At 37.4% G+C, this 27,085-nt stretch overlaps 1 protein-coding gene across 5 annotated transcripts in view; it reads right to left on the reverse strand.

Annotated features, from left to right (window-relative positions):
- RABGAP1 (RAB GTPase activating protein 1) overlaps positions 1 to 27,085 on the reverse strand; it is a 128,459-nt gene that overhangs the window by 94,517 nt on the left and 6,857 nt on the right. For 3 of the 5 annotated variants that reach the window (XR_014796431.1, XR_014796432.1, XM_084899938.1), the window contains exons 1-4: positions 26,318 to 26,411; positions 13,698 to 13,897; positions 2,481 to 2,715; positions 1,429 to 1,633 (exon numbers count right to left, since the gene is read on the reverse strand). Coding sequence is in view for 3 of the 5 variants with exons in the window: in XM_084899938.1 (XP_084756064.1) it covers positions 1,429 to 1,633; positions 2,481 to 2,715; positions 13,698 to 13,847 (590 nt within the window). In the remaining 2 variants the exon portion in view is untranslated. Of the gene's footprint in view, positions 1 to 1,428; positions 1,634 to 2,480; positions 2,716 to 13,697; positions 13,898 to 26,317; positions 26,412 to 27,085 lie in introns of those variants that run through there. The other 2 variants (XM_084899940.1, XM_084899939.1) reach the window with 2 other exon arrangements.

Below are 27,085 nucleotides of genomic sequence, written 5' to 3' on the forward strand. Positions count from 1 at the left end.
TTCTGTCACATCAAAGTTTCTTTCTTTCTCTCTCTCTTTCTACCTCCCTTCTACTCTCTCAAAAAAAAATTTAAAAAACATTTATATATATATATATATATATATATATATATATGAAAAAAATGTCCTGGGTGAAGATTAACAACAACAACAAAAGTTCCATATTAATAAATATAATTGAAATTAGGATTTGTGAAATTCTTTAAATACTCCAAGAAAAATTACATATGAAGATTTTTTAAATTTTAAATAATTAACTTACTTGTATCCCCATACAACTACAACTCTACTAACATGAAAAGCCAAAATGCTTCTGAAGGTCATGATATAAAACTAAGTGAAGAAAGCATGTTACAAGATGGTATATGTATTTCCATTGTTAAAAAATTTGATTCTAATAGTTCTATAAGTATACATGCATATATATGTACATATATATAGACATACATAAACATACACATACAAATACACAAAGAGGGTCTTAATAAACTAAGATGTTAACTGTGTTTATTAATAGAAGTAGAATTGAGTATCTTCCTGAATTTTTGCTTATTTATGTACTCTGATTTTTCTGAAATAAGCTTATACTGTACTTTTAGGGGGAAATGTTATTTTATTTTAGCTGTGTTCATCTGATTATTTAGAATTCTTCACTTAGCTAATTTTTATATATATTTGTTATGGATTCTATAAAAATGTAGAATATAGTTAGTATGAAAATAGCCATTTCTAGAGACTTTTCTGGGCCTCAGTTTCATCATCTCAAAAATTAAGAAACTGGCCCAGCCAGTATGGCTCAGTGGTTGAGCATTGATCTATGAATCAGGAGGTCACCATTCAATTCCCAGTCAGGGCACATGCCTGGATTGTGGGCTCAATCCCCAGTGGAGGCAGCCAATCAATGATTCTCTCTCATCCTTGATGTTTCTATCTCCCTTCCTCTCTGATATCAATAAAAATATATATATTTTTTTAAATTAAGAAACTATACTGGAATAATTAATATTTACCAACAGTTTTTTGTAATTTCCAAAATCAGCATTAAACTCCCTATTGAACTAATGTGTCAAGCTAGTATTTATTTGTATTGGGAAAACATAAATTGCTAGGCAGACTCTCATGTCAATATATTTCAATTAACCCACAAACATTTACATTTCTAATGTGCAACACACCAGCGATCACCAACCTTTTGGATCTCACGGACCACCGACTGGCGACCGCTGCTAGACACAATTGGAGTAGAGTAAAAAAAACTGTTCAAACAAGTTTTCCATAAGGGTCACAATACTTGGAAGACATGATAACATAAGTGCCAGAACTGAACATTACATAAATAAATGTTCTTATCTTTTGACTGCTTATTTCTAAAACTACAGGTCAGAAATCTGATCAACTGTTACAAATACTTCAAGAGGCTGGTCTTACCTCACAGTTCCTTCAGACACATTTGGCACTGACAGGGTTACATCCAGTGAAATCTGACACTGGCTTCTTAAGATGGACATCATCCTTAAGGCTTCCACTTCACTCCGGGGAGCATTGACTGAGGCACAGCCTAAGTAAGTTAGCTTGCTAAAGACCACACTGTCCTCATCAGCCACTGGTGTGAAAGGACTTGACCCTTCAGAATCTGAAAGAAATGATAGTAAGGTAGTTAATTTTGTTTAATATTTTGTTGAATATGAAAACCAAGTAAAAATCTACAAGTTCTATTTAGGTTCTAAAATTAAGTACTAATGAGATAATATCCCATTGCTCCAGAAGAAGTGCCCATTAAGGCCAGAAATCACATACTAGAACTGTCACTAACACCAAAATGTTCAGGTATTGCTGTATTGTCAATTCCAAGTCTAAAAGGTGACCTGAGATTCAGATCCAATTTCTGCTTCTTCTCATTTGTTTTGACTTCGTTGTTTACATTTAAGAGAAAACAAAACAAACAAATGTTTTAGTATTTTACCCCTCTAAAAAATCCGTTTTTGTTCTAATCTGCACTGTTATAATTATTTCTCTCATTCATCATCTTAGCCACTTTATTAAGTTCTCTTAATCCCCTTGCTCTCCCTTTCCCAATAAACATTTGCAGTTTTAACACCAATGAGCCTTTCTAATTGCCCTTTTCCTCCTTCAGCTTTCTTTTTTCCAATTTGACAACTATTCCCACAAAGTTATAACACAGGCCTGGAGCAAACATCTCTCACCAAGCTTTACTCCTCCATTTGTCCAACACTGTACACAAACTCCTCTTTTAAACATCCTGAAGTAAGATTCCCTAATGTCATTTAACTATTTTTCTTTCTTTGATATAAATGACAGAATGGTACATCTATTTACTTCCCTCATATTCCCCTAAATCTGAATTCTAGAGGACACAGATAATGATTTTTGCTCACTCTGAATCAAACCTAGAACAGGGTAGACGCTCAAATATTAAAAACAATAACCTTCAGTAATGTAAGCAATGCAGCAATCCTAACCTCCTTGTCCAGGTTGCACTGGCAGGCTCATCTCAGGTTTTTGGAGCCCTACTAATGACACAGGGTTAATGGTGGATGAAGCTGAGAGCGGATTAGAAAGAGGCCCATCTCCTTCGCCATCCAGTTGCGACCTTTCCACAAGCTCCTTTTCCCCTGGCTGGTCGTCCATTGGAGGATCCATCAGCACATCTGCCAGCTCTTTTTGCAGCTGCTGCTCACTTCCATTCCCTATAATCTAAGGGTCACAAATACATGCAATCAGCGGAGAGAGAAGCCAGGCCTGATTCAAATGGGTCTGCATCTAGAGAAAAATCAGTTTTGATATAAGGTATTTTCTGAAATGTCTTTTTAAAAATAGAATAAATCAAGATCTGCAGAGTAGAGTAAAAAAAATTAAGGCTGCCCTCTTAATTCATAATTTTTTTCATGGAAAAGTTTAATGACTTTGAGACTAATACCCAGAAATACTTGTGGATAGTCTATTGTTATTAAAAATATTCTACAATGTCCTAACCTAACAATGAAAAGATTTCTAATTTTACTGTCTGATGAAAAGCAATGCTGTTAAGAGGAATATCCTTAGCAGCTCCTCTCATTGTTAAGAAAAAGGAAAAATCTGTTTGCTTCCAGAAGTTATCAACAGACACATAACTTAATAGGTAATAAAATTTCCCATGTATTTATGTTAGGGAAGTGTCTGTTTATGAAAAGAACAGGCTGAAGGCCTCCCCCCCATGCAGCGACATGAGAGAGAGTCATCTATAAGTACTCCTGCTATAAGTACATCTCTTGTATTTCTAAGGAAAACTTCTCTGATATGAACAAGTTCTTAAAGTTATGAGACACTTGAATAACGCTAGAGAGATGCATGTATAAAATATTCCTGATGAACAGAAGCAATCCATTTCAATAATGTCAAGTATTTTTCTAGAGTCATGATGGTTTATTATTAGTTGCTCAACAAGGAAGCAAACAAGAACAAAATCAAGTGGAGCTTGCCCAGTACTAAAGAAAACCACAGTGACAAAACCCAGTATATTCATTAAATGTTTTTCAAGAAAAAATTTTAAAGAATTAATTTAGGAAAAGAAAAGTCATGATGAAAACAAAGTGTTGATTTAGAGGCTTTCAGAAGACTAAACCCTAACAAAATGTTAACAGAGGTGGGACTATGAGACTGTTAGAGAATGAGGTCTGCCCAGTAGAGTCAACAAAGAAGTTGGGAAGCAAAATTCCAGTTAACAGAGGTACTCTGATCTATCAAAGAACCCAATTCAAACATCTTTTATAACTCTTAAACTTCAAGTCCCTTTGGCTGTAAATTATGATTGAGAAACAATCTCAATTCCTTTTTGCTGACATTTTCCCAAGGAAATTCTATCGTATCAGCCACTCCTGCCTTGGAAATAAGAGGAGTGGCTGATATTCAGACAGATGTTCAGCCTCTTAGCTTCAATTACACACAGGTCTGTTTCTGTGAACTTCATTTTATGTTTACAGTTACTGCTAATGGAACTACAAGTGGTTCAATCAAGTAATTTTAACTCTTGCTTATGTCTGATCCTACTCCTTCACAACTGCAATCAAAATTCTTTTTTCAGAAATTGTTTTCAAAAGCACATAAAAAACAAACTAGAAATTAGTTTCAATTAACCTCGTATACTTTCAGAAACACTGAATCACCAGAAGTAAACAAAAGATAACCAAATTGAATCCACACTTTTCTAAGGGAAGGAGAACTAACATCAAGGACAGTTAAGCCCTGGACAGGTTAGAGCAGTTGATTAGAGCATCGTCTCAATATGCCAAGGTTGTGGGTCTGATCCCCAGCCAGAGCATATACAAGAATTAACCAATGAATGCATAAATAATTGGAAAAACAAATCAATGTTTCTCTCTCCTTCCTCTCTCAAAAGTCAATAATAATTTTTTAAAAAGAACAGTTCAGAGATTCCTGAAAACATATTGGGGAAAAATATTAGAGTCCATATTTAAAAAATTAGTAATTATAACTGAGAAGGCAATCATTAAAAGAACAAACTAAATTAGAGAAAAGTCATTTTACATGCGATGAAGTATTTTGTTCTTTTAAATATAAAATATGAGTAAAACTCAACTTTTCTATTGCATTAGTTGCCTACATTGTAATGTATTCGCCAATCATGAAAATATACCTAACCCTAAAAGATAATATTTATACGTTTATCTTTTGTGTTTATACATGTGTATTTCGCATTCTTCCCTCGTTTATAAAGTCTATAAACATTAAGAACTGCCTTCTATTTCCTTAACTCATCTTTAAAGACTAAGAAAAAGTAATGACTACACAAAAAATGATTTTTAAATGCTGCTTAAAAATATCATTTGTCAACATTTAACCCAACTTCAAAATTACTATCTGTAAAATTATAATATACATATTTATAATATACATACTTAAATCAATTAAGATGTTTTTTAAAAGATAGTCCATTAATCTTTCCTAGGCATATCATGAAATAGCCTTTCAAGGTTTCAAATGCTGGACTGCATCTGTCACCTGGAGAACTTGTTAAAACACAAACTGTTGGGCCCTAACGGAATTCCAAATCAGTTAAGTCTGGGGTGGGCTCGATAATTTGCATTTTAAAAGTTCCCAGGAGATGGTGATGCTGCTGGTCTGGGGACTACACTCTAACCCCCAACCTTATATTAATGGTTCTTTAACCATCTATATATATAAAAAACCAATGACCAGAACACCAGAACAACCAGAATAATGGTCGCTATAACCGCTCACTGCGGCTGGCCAACCAGCCAGATCTGGGCAGGACTAGCCAGCCAACCGCCTGTGGCCCCTCCCCCCAGGTGGCCCCACCCCTGATCGGCCCGCTCACCCTGGGGACGGGGATGGCTGACCTCCCACAGCCCCTCCCCTGCCCACCAGCCCAGCCTTATAGGCCCCCATTGGGGCAGGCCCGTAGGACCCCACCCGTGCACATATTTGTGCACCAGGCCTCTAGTGACTACATAACACAATTACCAATAAATGTTAAATTCAAACACCTGCTCTTCCCTCTGTCCCACCTCCCACTCTGACAACTCAGTCAGTTTCAGAAGTAGAACCTGGGCATATGCATGTTTAATAAATTCCACAGGTGATTTACAAAATAGGTTAGATTAAGCCAGCAGGCTTATAGTTTCTTGATGCCTGGTATAGATGAACAATCCCTTAAACAAACCAGCAACTGCTTATCTATAAACTTTTTGCTATAACTGAAAATAAACCCACAATGAATAGGGCCTTCTGTTCCTTGCTGTCAAAAGCATTCCTAACAGATACCACAATCATCTCTAAATAAATATAATTGCAAGATGCTATGATATTAATAAAAGGGCAAACATATAGATCAATGTAACAAAATAGAATCCAGAAATAGATCCACACATATATGGCCAATTGGTTTTAGCAAAATTAGCAAGGTAATTCAAGGGAGAAAGGTAATTAAATAGAACAATTAATATGACACCCATACACATACAAAAACATGTATCTCAACCAACTTCATAACATATACAAAAATTAATACAAAATGAATCACAGATCTAAATGTAAATTCTAAAACAATAAAACTTATAAGAAAAATAGAAGAAAATCTTTGCAATCTTGGGACACAGTTCCTAAGGACACAAAAGTATGCATAAAAGAAAAAAACTGATACAATAGGCTTACCAAAACTATAAAAGTCTGCTCAGAAGTTACTGTTAGAGAATAAAGAGAAGCCACAGACTTGGAGAAAATATTTGCAAACTATATATGCTATAAAGAATTTATATCCAGAGTCTACAGAAAATTCTCATAAGCCAATAATAAGAAAATAAGCAACCCAATTTAAAAAAATACACATTTCACCGAAGAAACATGAATGACAAATATAAAAGAAACTCAGTATCAGTAGCCATTTGGAAAATCAAAACCACAATAATATGCCTCTATACACCTATAAGAATGGCTAAAATTAAAAACAAAACAATCCTGACAATACCAAGGGCAGGCAAGGACTGGAGCAACTAAAAAACTGTCATGTATTGCTGCTGGTGGGAAGGCAAAATGGTACAATCACTTTAGCCATTTATTTGTAAAATTTTATAAAGTTAAATATATATTTACCTTGTGACTCTCTCCTAAGTATTTACTGAAGAAAGCTAAAAACATAAGTCTACACAAAGACATGTGTGCAAATGTTTATAGCAGCACTAATCATAATCACAAAAAACTGAATAAAAAGTATTTAACAACTGGTGAATGGGTAAATAAATGCCTATGGCCTCTATATAATAGAATACATCTCAGCAATAAAAATAAATTACTAATACACACAGAAATAAGGATGAATTTCAAAGGCATTATTCTAAGTAAAATAAGCCAGACACAAAAGGCTATTATATACTATATGATTCCATTTATATGGCATTCTGGAAAAGACAAAACTATAGGGACAGAAATCAGATCATTGGTTGCCAAAGGCCATGAAGGATGGAAGAGGATTGACTAAAAAGAGGCATAGAGGGGCTTTTTGGAGTGATGAAAATATTCTGCATTTTGACTGTGATGGTGGTGGTGACAAAAAAGTTTACATTCACTCAAGGTCACATAACTATACATCTAAAAAGGTTGAATTTTACTGTGTATAAATTTTACCTTAAACTTGACTTAAAGTAAAACAGAAAGTATATATTGAGGTGGGGGGCAGAGGCAGGATGGGAGAGGTCAATGGGGATAAATGGGACATATGTAATACTTTCAACAATAAAGATTTTTTTTAAATCTATTTTATTGATTTTTTACAGAGAGGAAGGAAGAGGGATAGAGAGCTAGAAACATCAACCAGCCGTCTCCTGCACACCTTCCACTGGGGATGCACCTGCAACCAATGTACATGCCCTTGACCGGAATCGAATCTGGGACCCTTCAGTCTGCAGGCCAACGCTCTATCCACTGAGCCAAACCGGTTTCAGCAATCAAGATTTTTTTTTTTTTTAATAAAAAATATATTGATCACGCTCTCCCTCCCAGGAGCATACCAGTATTCCTATGCCTTTCCTTCCCCCCGCCCCTCCCACATCGCCTAAACTCTAAGGGACCCCACAAGTCTTGTAACCAGAACAATGGGCAGTCACAGCTCATCCAGGGCTAATCCTCTGAACCTGTCTCCAAGGCTCCCTTTCCTGACTTCTCAGTGAGCCAAAGCAGCCAGACCTAGTCTATCTCCTGTTGCTTTTTCTATCCTAGGCCTTTCCTTGTTTTACTGTCCCCAGTTTTAATAAACATACTCTCAAAATGAAAATATATATATATATATATATATATATATATATATATATATATATATATATAAAAGAACTAAAGAGTATATTGATAGTGTGGGAGGCTATGCATATGTAGAGGCAGGCATTATATGGCAAATCTCTGTACCTTCCTCTCAATCTTACCATAAATCTAAAACAGTTGTACAAAATAGAAAGAAAATAGGGGGGGGGGGGGAAGTAGTTTCTACTAACAATGCAATTAGAGAATACAACTATTCCTTTGCTTTATCTGTTGCTCAACAGGTGTTCTTCCAGGATTCTGTTTTTTTGGTAATAACCTCTCCTATGCCATCTCACCTCCCCACGATATATAAATAATCACTAATCAATTCCTACAACCCCTTCCTCAACTATCTACTGGACAGACATTTTCACCTAGATACTCCAAACTTATTGCATCAAAAGTTAACTCACTGGCCCTAACCAGTTTGGCTCAGTGGATAGAGTATTGGCCTGCAGACTAAAGGGTCCTGGTTTTAATTATGGTCAAGGGCATGTACTTTGGTTGTACCCCAATAGGGGGTGTGCAGAAGGCAGCTGATCGATGCTTCTCTCTCATCAATGTTTCTGACTCTCTATCCCTTTCCCTTCTTTTCTGTAAAAATCAATTATATATATATATATATATATATATATATATATATATATATATATATATATATAATTTATTTATTTTAAACTTAACTCACTGTCCGATTGTCCTCCTGTATCAATTTTTTAAAACAGATCAATGAATTGCACTACTATCCACTCAGTGGCCAAATGAAGAATCATGATCATCCTTGCCTCCTGTCATTCCCACACTACTCACATCCTACTGATCCCTGCTCAGTTGTGCACGTTTCCCTTCTCTCTCTGCACAGCTAACACTACATGACAGCATCTTTCATTTTACACAGGCATACTGCAAAGGTAGTAGTTTCCATGCCTTCTTTCTCTCTGCTGTGACCTATCTTTCCTAGTGCCATTCAACTTATAATTGCAAATTTTAGTTCTGATCTAGCATTGCATTATTTTTTAAACTCATAATATAAAGCTCAAATTCATATCTACTACCCTGTTTCCCTGAAAATAAGACAGTGTCTTATATTAATTTTTTCTCCCAAAGTTGCGCTAGGTCTTATTTTCAGGGGATGTCTTATCTTTCCATGCGCTAGGTCTTATTTTCGGAGGATGTCTTATTTTCGGGGAAACACGGTAGTATATTCTACGAGTTTTTCCACAATCTACCTTTCCATCTCTTATCAGTCATATCAAACTAGTACTCAACTTTCCCAGGACACACCATAAACTTTCAAGCATCTAGACTTTGCATAGACTCTTTGCTTTCCTGAAAAGCCACCCTCTTCTCCTATTTTTCTTTGAGACAAAGCTTAAATTCTGTTATCTCCTCTGGGTATAACTGCTCCCTCCTTAGGGAGTGCTACCATAATATTAGCATGTATATTTACTAGAGGCCCAGTGCACAAAATAGCACTGCCGGTTGGGGCCTTCATTCCACACCGCCCCTGGTGGTGTCAGCGCACATCATAGCAAGCAATGGTTGGTCAAACTCCAGAGGAGACACTTTGGATATTAGGCGTGTGCGTGTGTGTGCGTGTGTGTGCGTGTGTGTGTGTGTGTGTGTATGTGTGTTCTATATTATAGAAGTTTCTAGCATTGCTATTTTTAGAGAATATTTGTTTAGTGAGTTTCTTGAACCAGACTGATCATTATTAGATAGCAAAGACTATTTCTTAAGTTAGCTTTATATTCCCAAAGATAAGCAACTATTGAAGAATACACCTGCAATACATGTTTACTGAACTGAATTTTATACATGCAAAAAATAGAAGCCAAAATAGTATGATTTTTATCCAATTTGGATATGATTTTGGTTTACAGAAAATAAAATCTAATCTGAATGATTTATTTTTAGCTTTGTTTTAAAAACAAAAACAAATACCATCATTTTCTATTATTCTGAGTGTCATTAGGGTTTAAAGTTTACAATAAAAAATACAGGACCACCCCTAGCCAGTTTGGCTCAGTGGATATAGTGTCAGCCTGCAGACCAAAGGGTCCTGGGTTTGATTCCGGTCAAAGGCACATAACTTGGTTGTAGGATCCTTAGGGCCCTGGCCCTGGTTTGGCTGCCTCCTGCATGAGCCCCATCATGTGTTTCTCTCACATCAATGTTTCTCTCTGTCTTTTCCTCCCTCTTCCACTTTCCCTAAAAATCAATGGAAAAATATCCTCGGGTGAGGATTAACCGAAAAATATATGTGTGTGTGTGTGTGTGTGTGTGTGTACACATATATATAACATATATATGACCAAACAGCATGCTGCAATTCACAAACAATAAACTTTGAGGTCCAAAAGTCTTATAACTTATTTAGTACAATATAAAAATAAAAAAGCAAACGTGTACAAATAATACAAATAAATTCACATTTAGATCTGTGTTCCTTTTCATGCTATAAACATGAAGAGGAAGAGAGAGTTCTTTAAGAAACAATCTTGAACAAAGAAAAACAAATATAAAGTAGCCAACTTAGTAAACACTGTAAACACAGACATAAATATTTGCAAGGACAGAGATTGCATGGTGAGTGATATATGCATAACTGTTTATAAAGTAGGTGGTAGAAAAACTATTGGAAACAAGAGCTAGCTTGTGGCACAATTCCAGGAGGACTATAGCTATACTGAGTATAGCCTGTGTACCTATCCTTAGTAGTGCTACTTGGGCTCCACAGTAAGACAGACCTGCATTTGGGACATGGCTCTGTTGGTTGTGAACAAATTAACTCTGGGAACCACAACTGTCTCATCTCTAAAATGATAACATTCATGTCTATCTCACAGGACTGTCATGAGGGCTCAACGATACAATAATAGAATTTACTAAAATAAGCATGCTAGTTACTAAACTAACAAGCAAGTATAAAAAATACCAACAGTGGGGAGACCAATACTGAGAAATGATACAATATAATGTTGCTCCTTTGGGTATCATTTACCTATTGTCATCCCAAGATACAAGTGGTTTTAGCAATATGCTTTGTCTCCTCTGACCACTCCAGTAAGTGTGGCTGATTGCTCTATAGTTTACAACAAATATAAATTGCTCCACAGAATATAACAAATTGAGGTTACTTTGAAGGAAGTAACAGAAGTCAGTGTTTGAGTTTTGTTCTGATCCAAGGTGGTTTCTGCCCAGCAATCCTACAGTTAAACCCATGTCTAATCAATCTACAAATCTCTTCCCAATTACCTTTCACTACAACTTCCACTGTTTTTGAGAGTACCCTTAGGCTTTAACTTATCCACACTCTGCTGTAAACAAAATCAATTCCTTTGGCAAGAGATTAGGAACTGTTTTATGGCCCCCTTCTCACTATAGGCAAAACCTCCAAGCCACAGCTATAAGGTTGCAAAGTATAGACAATGGCATGCTTCTCTCTTAGTGATACCTCTTTTTCGGAAGCTGAGCACTAGGTGGGTATGGGAGGTGGTATAACAGACTCAAATTCTTCTGGCTTGACTCTAGTGGTGGGAGCCACTACTTTACATGCAAGGGCAATCAGGCTCTTGGTATACTCAGCAGCACTACGCCCCATATATAGCCTCCATGCAGAGAATAAGGGCTGGGAGGAAAAAAGGAGCCCCACCACTGAGTCACACTTGGCCAGAAAAAAAAAAAAAAAAAAAAAAAAAATAGCTGGAGGCAGGTTAAGAAATGCTATTGTCTATAAGATAGCCCTCTGACCTGTGAGCTGGGGGGTGGGAGTGAGGTGGGGAGGGAACCCTGTTTTCTTGACTGCACCAATCTGGAATGGACTTACTACCATGATGTTTGGCTGGGATAGAGGAGGGGGGAAAAACAGGTCTTGGTTCAAATACCATAGAACTGTTACCAAATTTTAGTAAATTTCCTTGAATAAATGTTTCTTCATTTGCTATATGTCCTTTAGAACATTTCCACAAACTTTCAATGGTTGTTTTTTAATAACTTTACCACTGCTGCTGGGGAGCAGTTCCACAGAGCTTCCATACTGTTATGCTGGAGGTGTCCCAGCCAGTGAGCTTTTTAAAAATGTAAACTAGATCATGCCCACTCTCCAAAATTTCTTTTCACATCTGTAACAAAGTCCAAATTCCTACTAAGCTCTAAAAAGTTCTATTTAATCCAGTCCCTACCTGCCATTGGGTCTCGTCTTCTACCACTTTTATTTACTTTATTCACTCTGTTCTATCTCTGTCCTAATAAGGGGGATCCTCTTCAGGGTCTTCGTTTTCTGTTCCCTGTGGAAAGCTCTTTTCCCAGATTTCTTCTTGATCTCCTTCCTCGTTTCATTCAGGTCTCTGCTCACATGTCATTTCAAGACAGTCTCTAAAATAGTACCTGCTCCTTCACTCATTATCCATATATCCCACTTTGATTTTCTTCACAGCACTTAAATTTACTTATATTTGCTTAGAGTCTGTGTGTGTCGTCCCCCCCGTCCCCCCCCCCCCCCCCCCCCCGCCCCAAGAAGGACACAGGGCTTTATCTATCTTATTCACCACAAAATTAGTACACGGGCACGGTCATTAGGCCTGGCCTGCAATCGAAGCACAGGTGTCTGGCATGGAAGGAAGGGCAGGTCCCAGCTGACCTCTGGGGTCCTGGGCAGCACCTGGGCCCCACGTGCCTCCCTCAACCTGAGTCATTTGGCCCCACCTCCACCCCCACCACTAGTCACCTGCAGGGCGATCAGGCCCCACTTGCACCCACCTTGGCCCAGCGCCGCCTGCTCACCCACTCCACCATCCTGCTACAGTCCCACTCTCGGCAGGGCCCATGGGGGCTGGCAGCGCCTCCACTGCCACTCACTGCCAGCACCTCCGCTGCTGCTCACTGCCAGCACCACATCACTGATGCCCACCATGTTCTGCGCTGCCCCCTAGTGGTCAGTGCATGTCATAGCGAGCAGTTGAATTCCCAGTCGAGGGGACAATTTACACATTAGGCTTTTATTATATAGGAAGATAGTACTTGGCACACAGTTGATAATAAGAAAGACTTGTTAAATGAAAAGATGTAAACATGAATAGAAATGTTTCTAAAGCTACTTACATTTTAAACGATGCTAGCAGGTAAACTTTTTATTTATATCCATAAAAGCAAAACAAGCCGAAACCGGTTTGGCTCAATGGATAGAGCGTCGGCTTGGGGACTGAAGGGACCCAGGTTCGATTCCGGTCAAGGGCATGTACCTTGGTTGCGGGCATATCCCCAGTAGGGGGTGTGCAGGAGGCAGCTGATCGATGACTCTCTCTCATCGATGTTTCTGGCTATCTCTCTCCCTTCCTCTCTGTACAAAACAAATAAAATATATTAAAAAAAAAAAAAAAAAAAAAAAGCAAAACAATAACAGAGTATAAGAAAAGAAGTAATAATTGTTTGGCTGAGAAAATATAAACAAACAGAAGTGGCCAAAAGCCAGGAATTTAAAGGTCCATTTCAATCTTCCTAATTTTTTTTTTTATATAAATAGCACTGCTGACCTGCCACTGCCCTTACACTACATACACCAAAACAATCACCTCTAATTCAATGAAAAAGTGAAAAAAAAACACTAAAATTACAAATGTTTACACTATGACCACTAAGTTTGACATTTAGGGGTAATAGAAGTTTAGAAGTAAACAAATTAAAAATTCTTAACCAAATATAAATGTGCTACTATCATTAATTGTAAATAAAACTTTTTAGCATTAAAAAAGAAAGAATATTATTTCCATGTTCTCACTTGCACTCCATATACCTTCTCATTAAGGCCAAGTTTGCAATGGGCTTAGCAAGGCTAAATAAAAGAAACTTAGGTTATGGAGTTTTACCTTGAGTCCTGTTTTCTCGTCATCACTCCCATTATTTGTAGATGGTGTCTCATCTCCTTGCCTGGAAACCAAGACAAAATCTTCACTATTAAGAGTGGATACTGAGTCTGAGGACACACTGATTTTTCCAACAGAAGCCTTGTCATCCATGACTCAAAAATGAAGCTCAACTCATGAATGATTAGATACTTTTTAAATGCCTGAAAAACAAAAACCATAAAGATACTCATATAGAATGTCTACCAGATATTTATGCTCTAATTCTTACAAAACACAAATTTAAAAAAAAAACTTTTTAAAAAACACTTCCAAAGTATTTTCCCAAGACTTTCACCACTTAGAATTTAGGTTTTCTAATCTAGATAATGAAATTTTATGCTAGTCAGAGCCAAGATAGTCCAGATTTCAAATAAATAAAATATATTCCTTCCAGAACAACTCTACCTACAGTAATTTATTTGCCACATGTTGCAACTATATTCTTGGCCTTGAAAATTATAACAGTACTACACTTGTTTTCTATCCTTTAATTTGTAAAGATGTACAAATAAATTATATTGAAGGCACTCAAGTAAATCACTAAGGATTTCCTATCATTATTGATACTTAAATACTAACATGTGTTTTTAAGAAAGAAAATTCTAAAATAACCACCAAGAGAAATAAATTAAAGTCAGGGCAATCATAAATTCTACAGATGGGAAATACCTTAGGTAGCAAGAAATCTGAAGTTCATTAAAAACTCAATTTCCCCATTTCACAGTTTCTTAGAACTCAACTCAATATGAACATTACCAACAAAAGTGTCTTAAGCCAAAAATTCCCAACAGGGAGTATAAAAATGTGTCAGTTATGAAAAGCCATTCAATTATTTACTGACTCCTAGAATAAAACTCAAACTCACCTACCGCTTAAAAACCTGGTTCTGCATATTTTGTGGCAATGTTATCATTTGGTTGCCAAAAGAGCAACAGAACAAATACAATGTTATAGTCAGAAAGCTTTAACCAATTAGCAAGAGTAACTCCAGCTCTATGCTTATCTTGTATGTCTAAGTAAAGGTTCTGAGAGTCTGTTTAATCTTTCCTCTTAAGAAATTCTGATTTATTCTTTGGATTTTTAATTGAACATATATACCACATGCCACGCACTATTTTTCCTTCAAAGGCTCATACCTAGATAACCACCTGGCAGCATGAATCACACAATCCCTGATTATTACAGCTGGGAAAAAAAACTTAGAAATCATAAATAATATTAAACAAATAAGGAAATGGCAACCCCAAGAAAAGATCATTTAACTAGATATAACTAAGGCTCTAATCCATAACTCTTTGCTGCTTTCTACTTAAACTAATTTCTTTGCTTCCAGGCGATCACAGCTCTACATTTCATAGCATGAAATCTAAATGCAGTGTGGCATTCAGAATGCTCCGAAATGTACTTCTGAAAACTTTTTTAATGTAGTTTTGCTTCATCCACTCAATGAATACTTACTGAGTGTCTAGTGTCTAAAGAACAGATCAGATTTTGCCCCCAAAAAGTTTATAGTTTAGTTGAGAATACAGGCAAATTGAACAGGTTAACAGGTACTGATTTAGGGTAAAAACAACTACTATGGGAACAGGCTGGGAGAGGCGCTTACACATGGAGCCAAGAAATGTATTGTAGTAGAGGTGGTAATGTGTTTGCTAAGGACATATAGGGTATACCCAAAAATTGAGTTACCAGCTGTTATATACTCTTATCAGCTGATAACTCAATTTTTACTCCTTTTCAGGTACAACTGATTTGAAAGAATGGGTGAAGTCAGACCAAGCTCTGAACAAGGAAAATTTATTCAAAGTGCCACTAGACTTTTATTTTTATGAGAATCCATCAAAAATAAAGTTACAGTACAAAACCAAGCAACAGTCAATGAATTAAGGGTGCACAAATACAGAAAGAAATTATTCTTTCTTTGATGTTTGCAATTCCACTGTTTCACATTATCAGCAGTGCTTGGACCAGAATGATCATCAGTTTGAAAACAGGTGTTGACAAAAAAAATAAATTCATTTCTGTAGATTTTAAATTTTGAAAATGAACTGTATGTTAATAAACACTGACTTTATAATCAAAGTGTGTAAACACTTTTGAGGACACCTTGTATACAGACAGTCCCTAAGTTATGATGGTATGTACAACTTTGATGGTGCAAAAGCAATACACATGTAAATTACTTGAGAATCTCAACACTTTATCAAAATAGTCTCTGTTAGGTAATTTTGCCAAACTGTAAGCTAATCTAAGTTTTCTGAGCACATTTAAGATAGGGTGGGCTAAGCTATGATGTTTGGTAGGTTAGATGTATTAAATGCATTTTTGAATCACAATAGTATTTGAAATTATGTTGGGTTCATCAGGACATAACCTCATCCATCATAAGTCAAGAAGCACCTGAACTTCAATATCTCCACATATCTGCACTCCGAGTGTACTCTTCCTAAAGTGGTTTCCTTGCTTGTGTGCTCCATCAACTGCAACTCATCATTCATGATTTAACCCTCCCTTTTCTAGTAACCTGCCCATTTTCACCCCAGGGCTAAATGAAATGATTTGCCTTATTCTGTTCCTACAGCATTTCACATTTTTTATAGTGCCTATTATGCAGTATTACAATTTGCCAGTGAATGCCACTTAACTTAATCATTACATATCTATTTCACAGATGAGAAAATTGAGGCTTAAAGATATGATGCTTATTCAAGGTTATGGTTATGTAACTTCTTCAAGGTAATGGTTGTAATGTAATTGTTTAGAGGCAAAGCCAAAATGTGAACCCAATGGCCTACTTAACTTGTTAAAATAGATGTGAATGTTCTTGTAACTGAATTTGACATGCTTGAGACTAACTGTGCTAGTCCAGCTACTAGTCCAGGGCTCAGACTTATCTTTATTCCTTTGGATTTCTTGAAACTCTTTCTTCATAAAGGAATAGTATTGATTGCCTCCAGCTCTACCACTTCAAAGGTATTCCCCACACAAACTGAGCAGTCCCTCTCAAAAATCTGCCCACTCTCCTCTCACCCTCACAAACCTCTTCTTCTAAAACCCAACACAATTTCAAAATTTAAAGAATTATTTTCTGTACTCATCTTACTTCTACCAGCTAAAATAAATGAAAATACTGACCATTTTCTTATTCTTAAATTCTTGTTTTTCCTTCCAATTTCTACCTCTGACTACCTTTTCTCAGCTGCCATTTAGGTTCCTTCTCTTCTGTCCACTCATTAAATTCCATCCCGTTCCTCTTCTTTTTCCATATTTCCTCCTGGCTATCTCACTAGCTCACTGGCTAACTTCTCTTTACCTTTGACAGGCTCATAGTGGTATAGGAAAAACACAAGTAAACAAGTAATTACAATACAGTACAGTATAGTGTTTGCTAAAATAGAGGTATGCAAAGGGTGTTATGAAAATACACAGGAGGGCTCTGCTACATGTCCCATGGCCATCTCAAAATCAATTACACGTGTGCAAATCGGACCCCCATTCATTACGCAAGCATATTCTTCCTCAGATGTTTCCAATCCTGATTAACAACTACTGATCCAAGAATGCCAAAAAAAAAACCCTTGACTCCTTTTCTCTTCTTCCTTGAAACTAATGGATTTTAATTTCAAAACATATTCCAAAAATCTATTCCTTCTTTGCTATCATCCATGTCACTGATTGGTGAGTACTTCATTCTCTTTCAACTTCTACATGTTAAGTCTCCCTTTGTAGACTCTCTAGTAACTGGTTATCAGCATCCTATGGTTGGTTAATTATTAAAGTTCAGATATGATTGTATATCCCACCCCTTCCTCAAAACCTGTGCTCCTGACTCAAAACAAAAATATTCCGCCCTAGTTAGTTTGGCTCAATGGAGAGTGTCGACCTTCGGATTTAAGGTTCTGGGGTTCAATTCTGGTCAAGGGCACATGCTAGAGTTCTGGGCTAGATCCCCAGTAAGAGGCATGCAAGAGGCAGCCCATCAATGATTCCCTCTAATCATTGATATTTCTCTCTCTCCCTCCCTTCCTCTCGGAAATCAATAAAATAATATTTTTTAAAAATAATAACAATCTAAACTCCTTATATCATTAATTTTTCAAAATCTCTGGAGACACTTTATCATTCTAGTCTTAACTCTTCTATCAAACCTCACCAGATAACTTACTAAATTGATTATGCATTTTTATGCTTTCAAGGACTTGCTCACGCTGTTTGCTAACATAGGAATGTCTTCACTTTCCCAATTAGTCCTTCTCCCCAAACAACAATCTGGTGATACAATCAAACATTCAATCTCCCTGTTTCCCTCTGCAATATTCCTTATTTCCCTACCTGGTTCCAAAGGCTTTCATTTGCTTTTTAATTCTACCACAGAATTACAGCATTTATCACTCAGTAAAATATTCTATCTTTCCTACTGCACTGTATTGGTTGATCATTCCAGAAACACTTGCTAAATATAAACCACAAGGTAAATGCTAGGAATACACTGAGTACACACAGTCCCTTCAAAACTACTGTGGCCCTAGCTGGTTTGGCTCAATGTATAGAACATCCGCCTGCGAAATGAAGAGTCCTGGTTTCGATTCCAGTCAAGGGCACGTGCCCTGGATGCGGGATCATTCCCCAATAGGAAGCATGCAGGAGGCAGCCATCATTGATGTTTCCATCTCTATCTCTCTCTCCCTTCCTCTCTGAAATCAATAAAAATATATCCTTTCTATATAATAAAAGGTTAATATGCAAATTGACCGATAGATGGAAGACTGGCTGCTATGATGCGCACTGACCATAGGGGGCAGATGCTCAATGCAGGAACTGCCCCCTGGTGGTCAGTGTGGTCCCATGGGAGAACACCACTCAGCCAGAAGTCCTGAGCCAGGCTCATGCAGCAGTGGTGGCAGGAGCCTCTCCCACCTCCAAGGCAACACTAAGGACATCGTCTGCTAGGCCTGCTAAGTAGTACATCTCCTGAGGGCTCCCGGACTGCGAGAGGGCACAGGCTGGGCTGAGGGAACACGCCCTCCCCCGAGTGTATGAATTTCATGTACAGGGCCTCTAGTTTAAAAATAAAACTACTTGAGGACAGGGAACTTAGATTTTATTCATATTATCTTCATATCATATTCTTGCCTACTGTCAGTACTCAATAAATTTGATTGGTTGAATGATACTTTTCATCAGTATTTAACTGATAGGGCAGTGGTCAGCAAACTCATTAGTCAACAGAGCCAAATATCAACAGTACAATGGTTGAAATTTCTTTTGAGAGCCAAATTTTTTAAACTTAAAACTTCTTCAAAATAGACTCGCCCAGGCAATGGTATTTTGTGGAAGAGCCACATTCAAGGAGCCAAAGAGCCGCATGTGGCTCACAGCCGCAGTTTGCCACCACTGTGATAGGGTATGAGTAATGTGAGGACAAATGACAAATACACTATACATATAGTATACATGATTAGGATGTGAATATGAATGATGATAGGAATGAAGAGACAAAAAGGGCCACCCTGAGTGTGCCTGACCCTTTGACAGGTTGCCAACTTTCACAGCCAAACTAGTTAAACCATACTGAGTCACAAAACATATCTTGGATTCCCTTTGGACTCAAATACTCTCTTATCACTTCCTTCCCATTGCCCATCATTTTTGTGGATCAACCAGTGAGCAAATGAATGCAGTTTTAGGGAATCTTAAGGGGAATACTTAAATCACCTTGCTAAATCTAAAGAGTTCCGATTTTATACCGAATATGGTACTAAGAAGCTTTACATGCATGAATGCTAATCTTTATACTGACCTTGCCAAATAGGTATTAACTTCATATGACAGACAAACTAGGACTAGATTGATTCAATAATTTGCTTAAGTTCACAGAGAAAATTATGAAACTTGATCCAAACCCTGGTATCTTGGTACCACTGTTTGTTTGTTTTTCTGAAATGCATCACTTTCTGTGATATTCCTGTCTCCATTATCTCCCCATTCCAATACATCCTCTTATGCTACTCCTAGTTGCATCTTTCTAAAACACAGATCTGATAAGATTATTCTCTGCTCAGAAAAAGAACAAGATTCGAAATAGCAAAGGAATCAAATTTCAAGGATGCTATAGCAGGCCAATTCCTATGGGTTTGTAGCCCTTTAAAATTAATCAAGCAGAGTGCAAGAGAAGATAGGGTATTTTTAAAAATTGCGCCATGTTAATCTCAGCCTTTTTTTTTTTTTTCTTTTTTCTTTTCTGACTCTGAAGTTTATTTCCCTGCATTAGTTTTCACATAAATTTCTTACAGCCTATCCCTGGGAAGGGTGGGAAAATCTAAGAAAACAGAAAAAAAAAAAAAAATCCCTTCTTATTTATTTATAAAATAAAAAATTCCTTTCCATTACTATACAATTAGCTAAACAATAGGTGTGTCTTTAAGTCTGACTCTGAATTTGAGGACTAAAGTAATTATTTAAGAATCATATTAATGTAAGCTTTCTGAGTAATTTTAGCTTAGCTTAAAAAAGTAAAAACAAAAGAAAAAACTTATTAATTTTGGGCCTACAACACTTAGGCAAGATAAACCACTTTGTCTAAAAGTCAGACAAATTTTAACCTATAATGCCTGTGACAATTCCTTAAACTATAAAGTTACTCTTTTAGTTCAATTTCAGATGAACTAAAAAAGAAAGACATCTTAAGATTATAGGAATTTGTAAGATTTTTAATTTTTTAAAGATTTTAAAATTTTTAATCTAAAATTGTGGTTAAATATACATAACATAATCTTTACCATTTTAGCCATATTTAAATGTACAGTTCTGTGGCATTAAGTAGATTCACATTGTTGTGTAACCAGCTCCACTGTCCATTGCTATAACTTTTTCATCTTCTTTAGCTGAAATAACCTACTAAACAATAACACTCACTAAACAATAACTCCCATTCCCACAGGCAACCAATATTCTACTTTCTATCTCTATGAATTTTACTACTCCAGGGACCTCATATAAGTAGTGGAATCATACCAATATTTGTCTTTTTATAGCTGGCTTATATTACTTCAAAGTTCATCTATGTTGTAGCCTGTGTCAGAATTTCCTTTAAGGTTCAATAACATTCCAATGTATGTAAGTGCCACATTTTGTTTATCCATTCATTGCTCAATAAAAGTTTTTAAAAGACTGGTGGTAATTTAATAGGATTTTTAGAATAAAACTCACAAAATTAGTCAAGTGCCTAAAGAAGAGAGCCAATGTTTTCAGAGTTATTTCTCACTTTCTCATGAATAATCAAGTTTCATTAAGACTTTTAAAAGTCAACAGTCTGGTATGTTTAAAAAAACAACAACTGGGAGTTGAACTTCTCAGTCCTTTTTGATATACAATAAATGATATTATAGCTTCAGTTTTATCGTATGTAAAATGAGGGGACTGAACCCTTTCTATTACTTTGTGAGTGAGAGTATCCAGGAAAGGAGCAGGGATGCCAGGTGCTTTCAAGTCCTAATCCTTGATGTAAGATTAGTTCCATTTTTACAAGTGGAGAAACTGAGTCTCAGAGTCATTAAGTAGGTTATCTTTAGTTATATATTCAGTAAGTGGCAGACTTGGGAAATCTAAATCATTTTTATTCTAAAGTTCACCCTCTCCTCTCTATATATTGATACCTCTAGTGAAAGATAGAAGATGTAAGGTCAGGGGATGAACAGCACCTAAAGCTCATTTAACACTCTTGATTAAGTGCAATTTGTTGACACATGAAAAAACTAACCCATATAAGTGGTTTCACCCATGTTCCTGTGGCTACTTCAGGAAACAGAACTTTTCCCCGCAGAACACTAGGTATGCTTCACTTCAACACAACAGCTCTGAAATGAAATATTTAATTTGGATGGCATTTCCACAACAGACACCTATCTCTGGGAACACCGGAAAAGTCAGCTTAATATTATTGTACTACTCATTTACAAGGTCAGATTGAATTTCTGACCTTGCTAATACAGATTTTTTTAAAAATATATATATTTTATCGATTTTCTTACAGAGAGGAAGGGAGAGAGACCGAGAGCTAGAAACATCAATGAGAGAGAAACATCGACCAGCTGCCTCTTGCACATCCCCTACCGGGTTTGTGCCCGCAACCAACGTACAAGCCCCTGACCAACGTACAAGCCCCTGACCGGAATCGAACCTGGGACCCTTCAACCCGCACACCGATGCTCTACCGTTGAGCCAAACCGGGTTTGGCTAGATTTTTTTTTTTTTTTAAGGTAACCTTCTCTTTACTTATTCTGGAACAAATTTCTAAAGCATAATGTAATTAATTTTATAAATATAAAAATTTGAGTATTTTTGAGCAACACAGAATCATTTAAAAACTATTCTTCCTTTTAGGAAGTTAGTCTATATTTTCTTCTCATCTACAGTGAAGAAAATGAATCTATCCCATTTAGAATTTCAACCTGTCAACACTCAAATCTGAAACATTTATATTACTCATTTCTCCTTAAACTATGTGAATTTAATGCATGCAGGCAAACCATTTGACAGATAACCAAAGCCTAAGATATATGCAGTAATTATGGTTTCTCCTTTCTATGACCTCTGATTTTTAGGGGAATGTGTATAGGCAAACCACAAATGTTTGGCAAAAGACACATGTTTCATGCACTTTCTGATAAAAGAAGACCCTGGTCCACAGTTACACAAGGATAGTGGAACATTTGACAAGTGTGGGCAATCAATAAACATTTTCTGAGTATCTTCATTATCAGCACTGCATAAGATTAAAAATTTTAATAAATATTCAAGTTCCACAGGTGTTTTTAAAACTATCTGAAAATATCTTTTCTCACAATCAAAAGCAAAAATAAAACTTTTTGCTAGGGAACAATTCTAGACAGAAATCACCATTTTCTTCCATTCACAGAGAACTGAACAGGTAAGTACAATAAAGATATAACCATAACCATTTCTCTTCTACAGATATATCAGATGTCTATTCATAGACAATCGTGTATCACAGCAAAGGGATTTATGTGACATGTTCCTACTTTTACATTGCCAGAATCCATTTATCAGCATACTTCAAGGGCATATAGTTTATTGTCTATACAGTAAAAATATAAAATTATTAACTCAAGGCTCTTTTCTACAGTAGTATTACAGAAATACCCAAGAGTCAATCCAATTTAGCCTTAAATGCTATTTCTAATACCCTTGATGATATTTATAATATGTCTCCTAAGAAAGATTCTGCATATCAGTTTCTTTCCCTGTTATAAAGGTCATCCTCAGAAAATGGAAAATTAAAACCATAGGTTGATGTTTATAATTACTGAAATGTGTAAATAATGGGAAATGGGAAAAAGAAGTTTCAAAAATAGTCAAATTATTGTTATGCTTTAAGAAATAACTTTTTGTTAAAGTTACCATGTGAACTAACTTGCTATATTAAGTATATTAAGAAATGTCAGATTTTTGTATGGAGAAAAATTACCACAAAGATGAACAGACCCCAGAGAGTAGTGATTCAGAACCTAAAAGCTAATGCAACCTTAACTGGAGATACATACACATGCATTAACTTTTACTGCAAACCTCCAAATAGAACAGCATAACCATATAGTTAGGATATACTCCTTCACATTTTTAAAAATATATTTTTATTTTTACAGAGAGGAAGGGAAAGAGATAGAGTGTTAGAAACATCATGAGAGAGGAACATCGATCAGCTGTCTCCTGCACACCCCCTACTGGGGATGTGTCACAACCTGGACCTGAATCGACCCTAGGACCCTTCAGTCTGCAGGTCTACGCTCTATCCACTGAGCCAAACCAGTTAGGGCCTCCTTCACATTTTAAGGCTAAGATAATATACACTATTTAACGTCATGCATGAACTTGAAAACAAGTTTAACTTTTACTATTTAATGATCCATAGAAAAAGGGATTGGGGTAGGGAGAAGTTAGACCTTATAGAACTCTATTATGATATAAAGAATCATCTTCAAGAAATTCTCACTGTTGACTAACTCAAAGTATTACAGTTGTTTTGGAAAGAGAAAAACTTACCAGGCTAAATTCTATAAACTGAAGTGTTAATGACTTGCAAACTGCCATATTTGGTCAGACAGTCTTTGCACACAAAGAGAAACAGCTGTTAGGGTCAACAAAAGAGGTTACAATATAAGTTTAAATGTCTATCTAATATTGTTTTGACTTACAAGTTTTTTAAAGAATAATGATCTGAGGTTGATCCGAAAACAAGGGGGCAGAGGGACAGAACAAGGTGACCAAATTATTGCAAAATGAAACAGCTGTTAAATTGAAACACTGGTTTTTTTCATATATACCAATGGACATGACTATTTTAGCCTTGGACTTTCTTTGGGACCCAACTATGGAAAACAAATAAAACAAGGCAATTACATACAAAGCACCCAAATGTCATGCCCAACTGTGAGTTATCTGTGTTGATTAAATTAGTATTTCTTTAATATTTGAGCTCTATCACCAAGAAAGATATGAGTTTTATTCATTTATTCCACATGTTTGAAATGGTTAATGATATTGGGTTATAATGAAAATTACACAGATAATATAATAGGCAGCCTATGTCCAAACCTCAGCACACTCAACAGTAGCACCAATTTAAATGAATAATTTTCTGAAGCCTTCAGTCAAAGGTCACTTGTTAAAACAATTACTCTGAAATGATGAGACCTTCAAAGTAGGCTTTATTTTAGCTGGACACATTCTCAATAAAAGACAATGACTTCTTTAAAAGAATCTGAGCTGCCAAGTCTAGCTGGAAATATACTCAATAAAAGACAATGACTTCTTTAAAGAATCTGGGCTATAAAGTTTATATATATTTGTGGGAAATCATGTCGCCCTCATGTAAATAACATGCAGAATACACTTCTTTCAATATGCAGTAGAAAAGATAAGAAGCAGGTGTCTTCACTTTTACAGTATCACTAAATTACCTCTTAATTCAGATTAAGCACCTGTAAACTGCTAATAGAACACCATGCCAAAAATACCAAAAATGTGTACATAGTTATAGGTTAACTATCCACGCAAATACATACTTTAACACCAACGAGTAAATTAACTGTAAACTGAATTATAAAACTAAAACAACAAAAAGGAAATGTACCAAAAATAACAACAGTTCAATTACAAACCTGAGTTGATAAATCCTATTAAAGCTACTTACAAATTTTAAATGTCAGCCATACAAAGCAATCATGGATGAAAATTTTACTAAAGCAAACTGAGTTCTACAAAGAATTCTCTCCCTTAGTAAACACTACTTAAAAGCCTTCAAAATATATAAAACAGCACTCTCAACCAACAGGTCCTTTTTTTTTTTTTTTTAAGTTAAATGTGCACTTCCTTGGCAACTAAGCTTTTCTTCAACTACTTTGCAAACATCAGTTTAATGTGACACAGTTCAAGTCACCCTCCATTGTTTTTTACTTCCTAAATAAACAAAGCAGCTGGAAACACACACACACACACACACACACACACACACACACACACGCCCGCGCTTTGGACTTACTACTCCAGTTACACATATGTGAATACAGGTGTTTATTAGAGTGAAAATAACAAAATAATTATGAAACCTGTCCCTGGCAGTGTTTTGTGTGTGTGTGTGTGTGTGTCCCTCCCCCCCCCCCGCCCCCCGCCATTGATAAAAAATAGCAAAAGCTAAAACATCTCTCACATTGGAACAGGATTTTGAACTAACGGAGAACTAGTAGTGTGAGGATCAGTATCATGATTACTTTGCTTCCAATATAAAAGAACCTCCGAGTAACCCTAGCATGGAAATGCCTGCAAAAGCAGGTGCAGATGGTAACAGGCTGAAGGATACTGACCAAAGTACTACCGGGCAATGGACAGCGAATACTTGGGAGGCTGATTATTTTCTGACTTAACACCTAAAACCCCCAAGTTTGCTGAGAATCAAGGGACAGCAAGGAAATACTGGGAGCAGAGATTTAAAGAAGATGGGACAAGTGGGATGCCGCAGACACTTCAAGTTTAGGCGGGGAAAATGAGTCTGTGAGGCCAACACGAGATGGCAGATCCAGACCAAAAGGCAGCAAGTCTTTCCGATTAGTCGCAGCCCAGGAAGACGGGCCGGGGCCGAGGCCAGCCTCAGTCAGAGACGGGCCCTGGGGGCAACAGGGAGAAACTGAGGCGGAGGAAAGGCCAGATTCCCACACAGGACCTGGACCGAAACATTCAAGTCAAAAGCCAAACCGGCTTTGCTCCGGGCCCAGAGGGACGGCCACAAGTTGAAGGCTCTGGAGACAGACACCCACCCAAGACAGGGGGAACCGGTTCGGGCAGGGGCTCCGCGAGCGTTCCCACTTGCGCATGCGCCCTCTCCCCTCCGCCGCAGCCTCCCCTCCCCCCAATCACAGCTCCCCTCACAACACGGCTCCTCCAGGGAGCTGAACGCAGGCTCGCCGCCAGCCCAGGCCCGCGGGATGGGAACACGGGTCGGCTCCTAGCAGAGGAGACCCCCTGGCTTGGTAGAGGGAGGAAAGGGAGGGGAAACGCGGCCCTACCCGACCCGCCGTCTCCTCCTCCACCGCCGGCCGTTCGCCGTCCCGGAGGCTTCGTCGCCTGGGCCTCCCTAGCTGCCCAGCCCCCGTCTTCCCCGCCCCCTATTCACGTGAGAGCTGCTTTTTCCGCTCTCTGCCCGCCTCCCGCCCCGTGTCATTGGTCCGCGGCTGAACCGCGCCGCCCCATTGGTCCAACAACAAGCGGCGAGGGCGTACTTCCTCTCCTCGACGCCCCACCTGGGCTTTAGGCCCGCCCCGAGAGTCTGCGCCTGCGCGGAGTCTGCACTGGAGACAAGCAGCCACTGGCTGGGCTTGGACAGGTAGTGGCTGTGCGGCTGCAGCAGGGACTGAAAGCAGGACTGGACTAAGAAATTAGGAGGAAGAGTGAGAGGAAGCAGGCTGGGTAGTACCTTTTGACCAGGGACTCTTCTGTTCACCTTTCACGTTGAATACTTTTTCAAAAGCGGCGCTTGACAGTGTTAAGTCAACTCACCTGGCCTTTATTGAGAAGGCACAAAGGTGCCAAGGATAGTGATGGGTGCAGGATATCTTATTTGGCTTTACTACAAACATATGAGAATCTGACTTTTCTCGTTTTACAGAGGAGCCCAACCTAAGTTACAGAATTCAGTCTAGAAATAAAACTTCTGACTGTCCAAGGCCGTAAGATTATTAAGAGACACACAAAGTAGCGCAGAAATGAACAAGGTTGTTTCAGTGTTACTAAAAAATGCAGTTGGAATTTTATTTGAAAATCGTCCAAAAGTAGTA

This window comes from Pipistrellus hanaki (genome assembly GCF_964339955.1).
Source record: "Pipistrellus hanaki genome assembly, chromosome: 11".
NCBI classification, from domain to species: domain Eukaryota; kingdom Metazoa; phylum Chordata; class Mammalia; order Chiroptera; family Vespertilionidae; genus Pipistrellus; species Pipistrellus hanaki.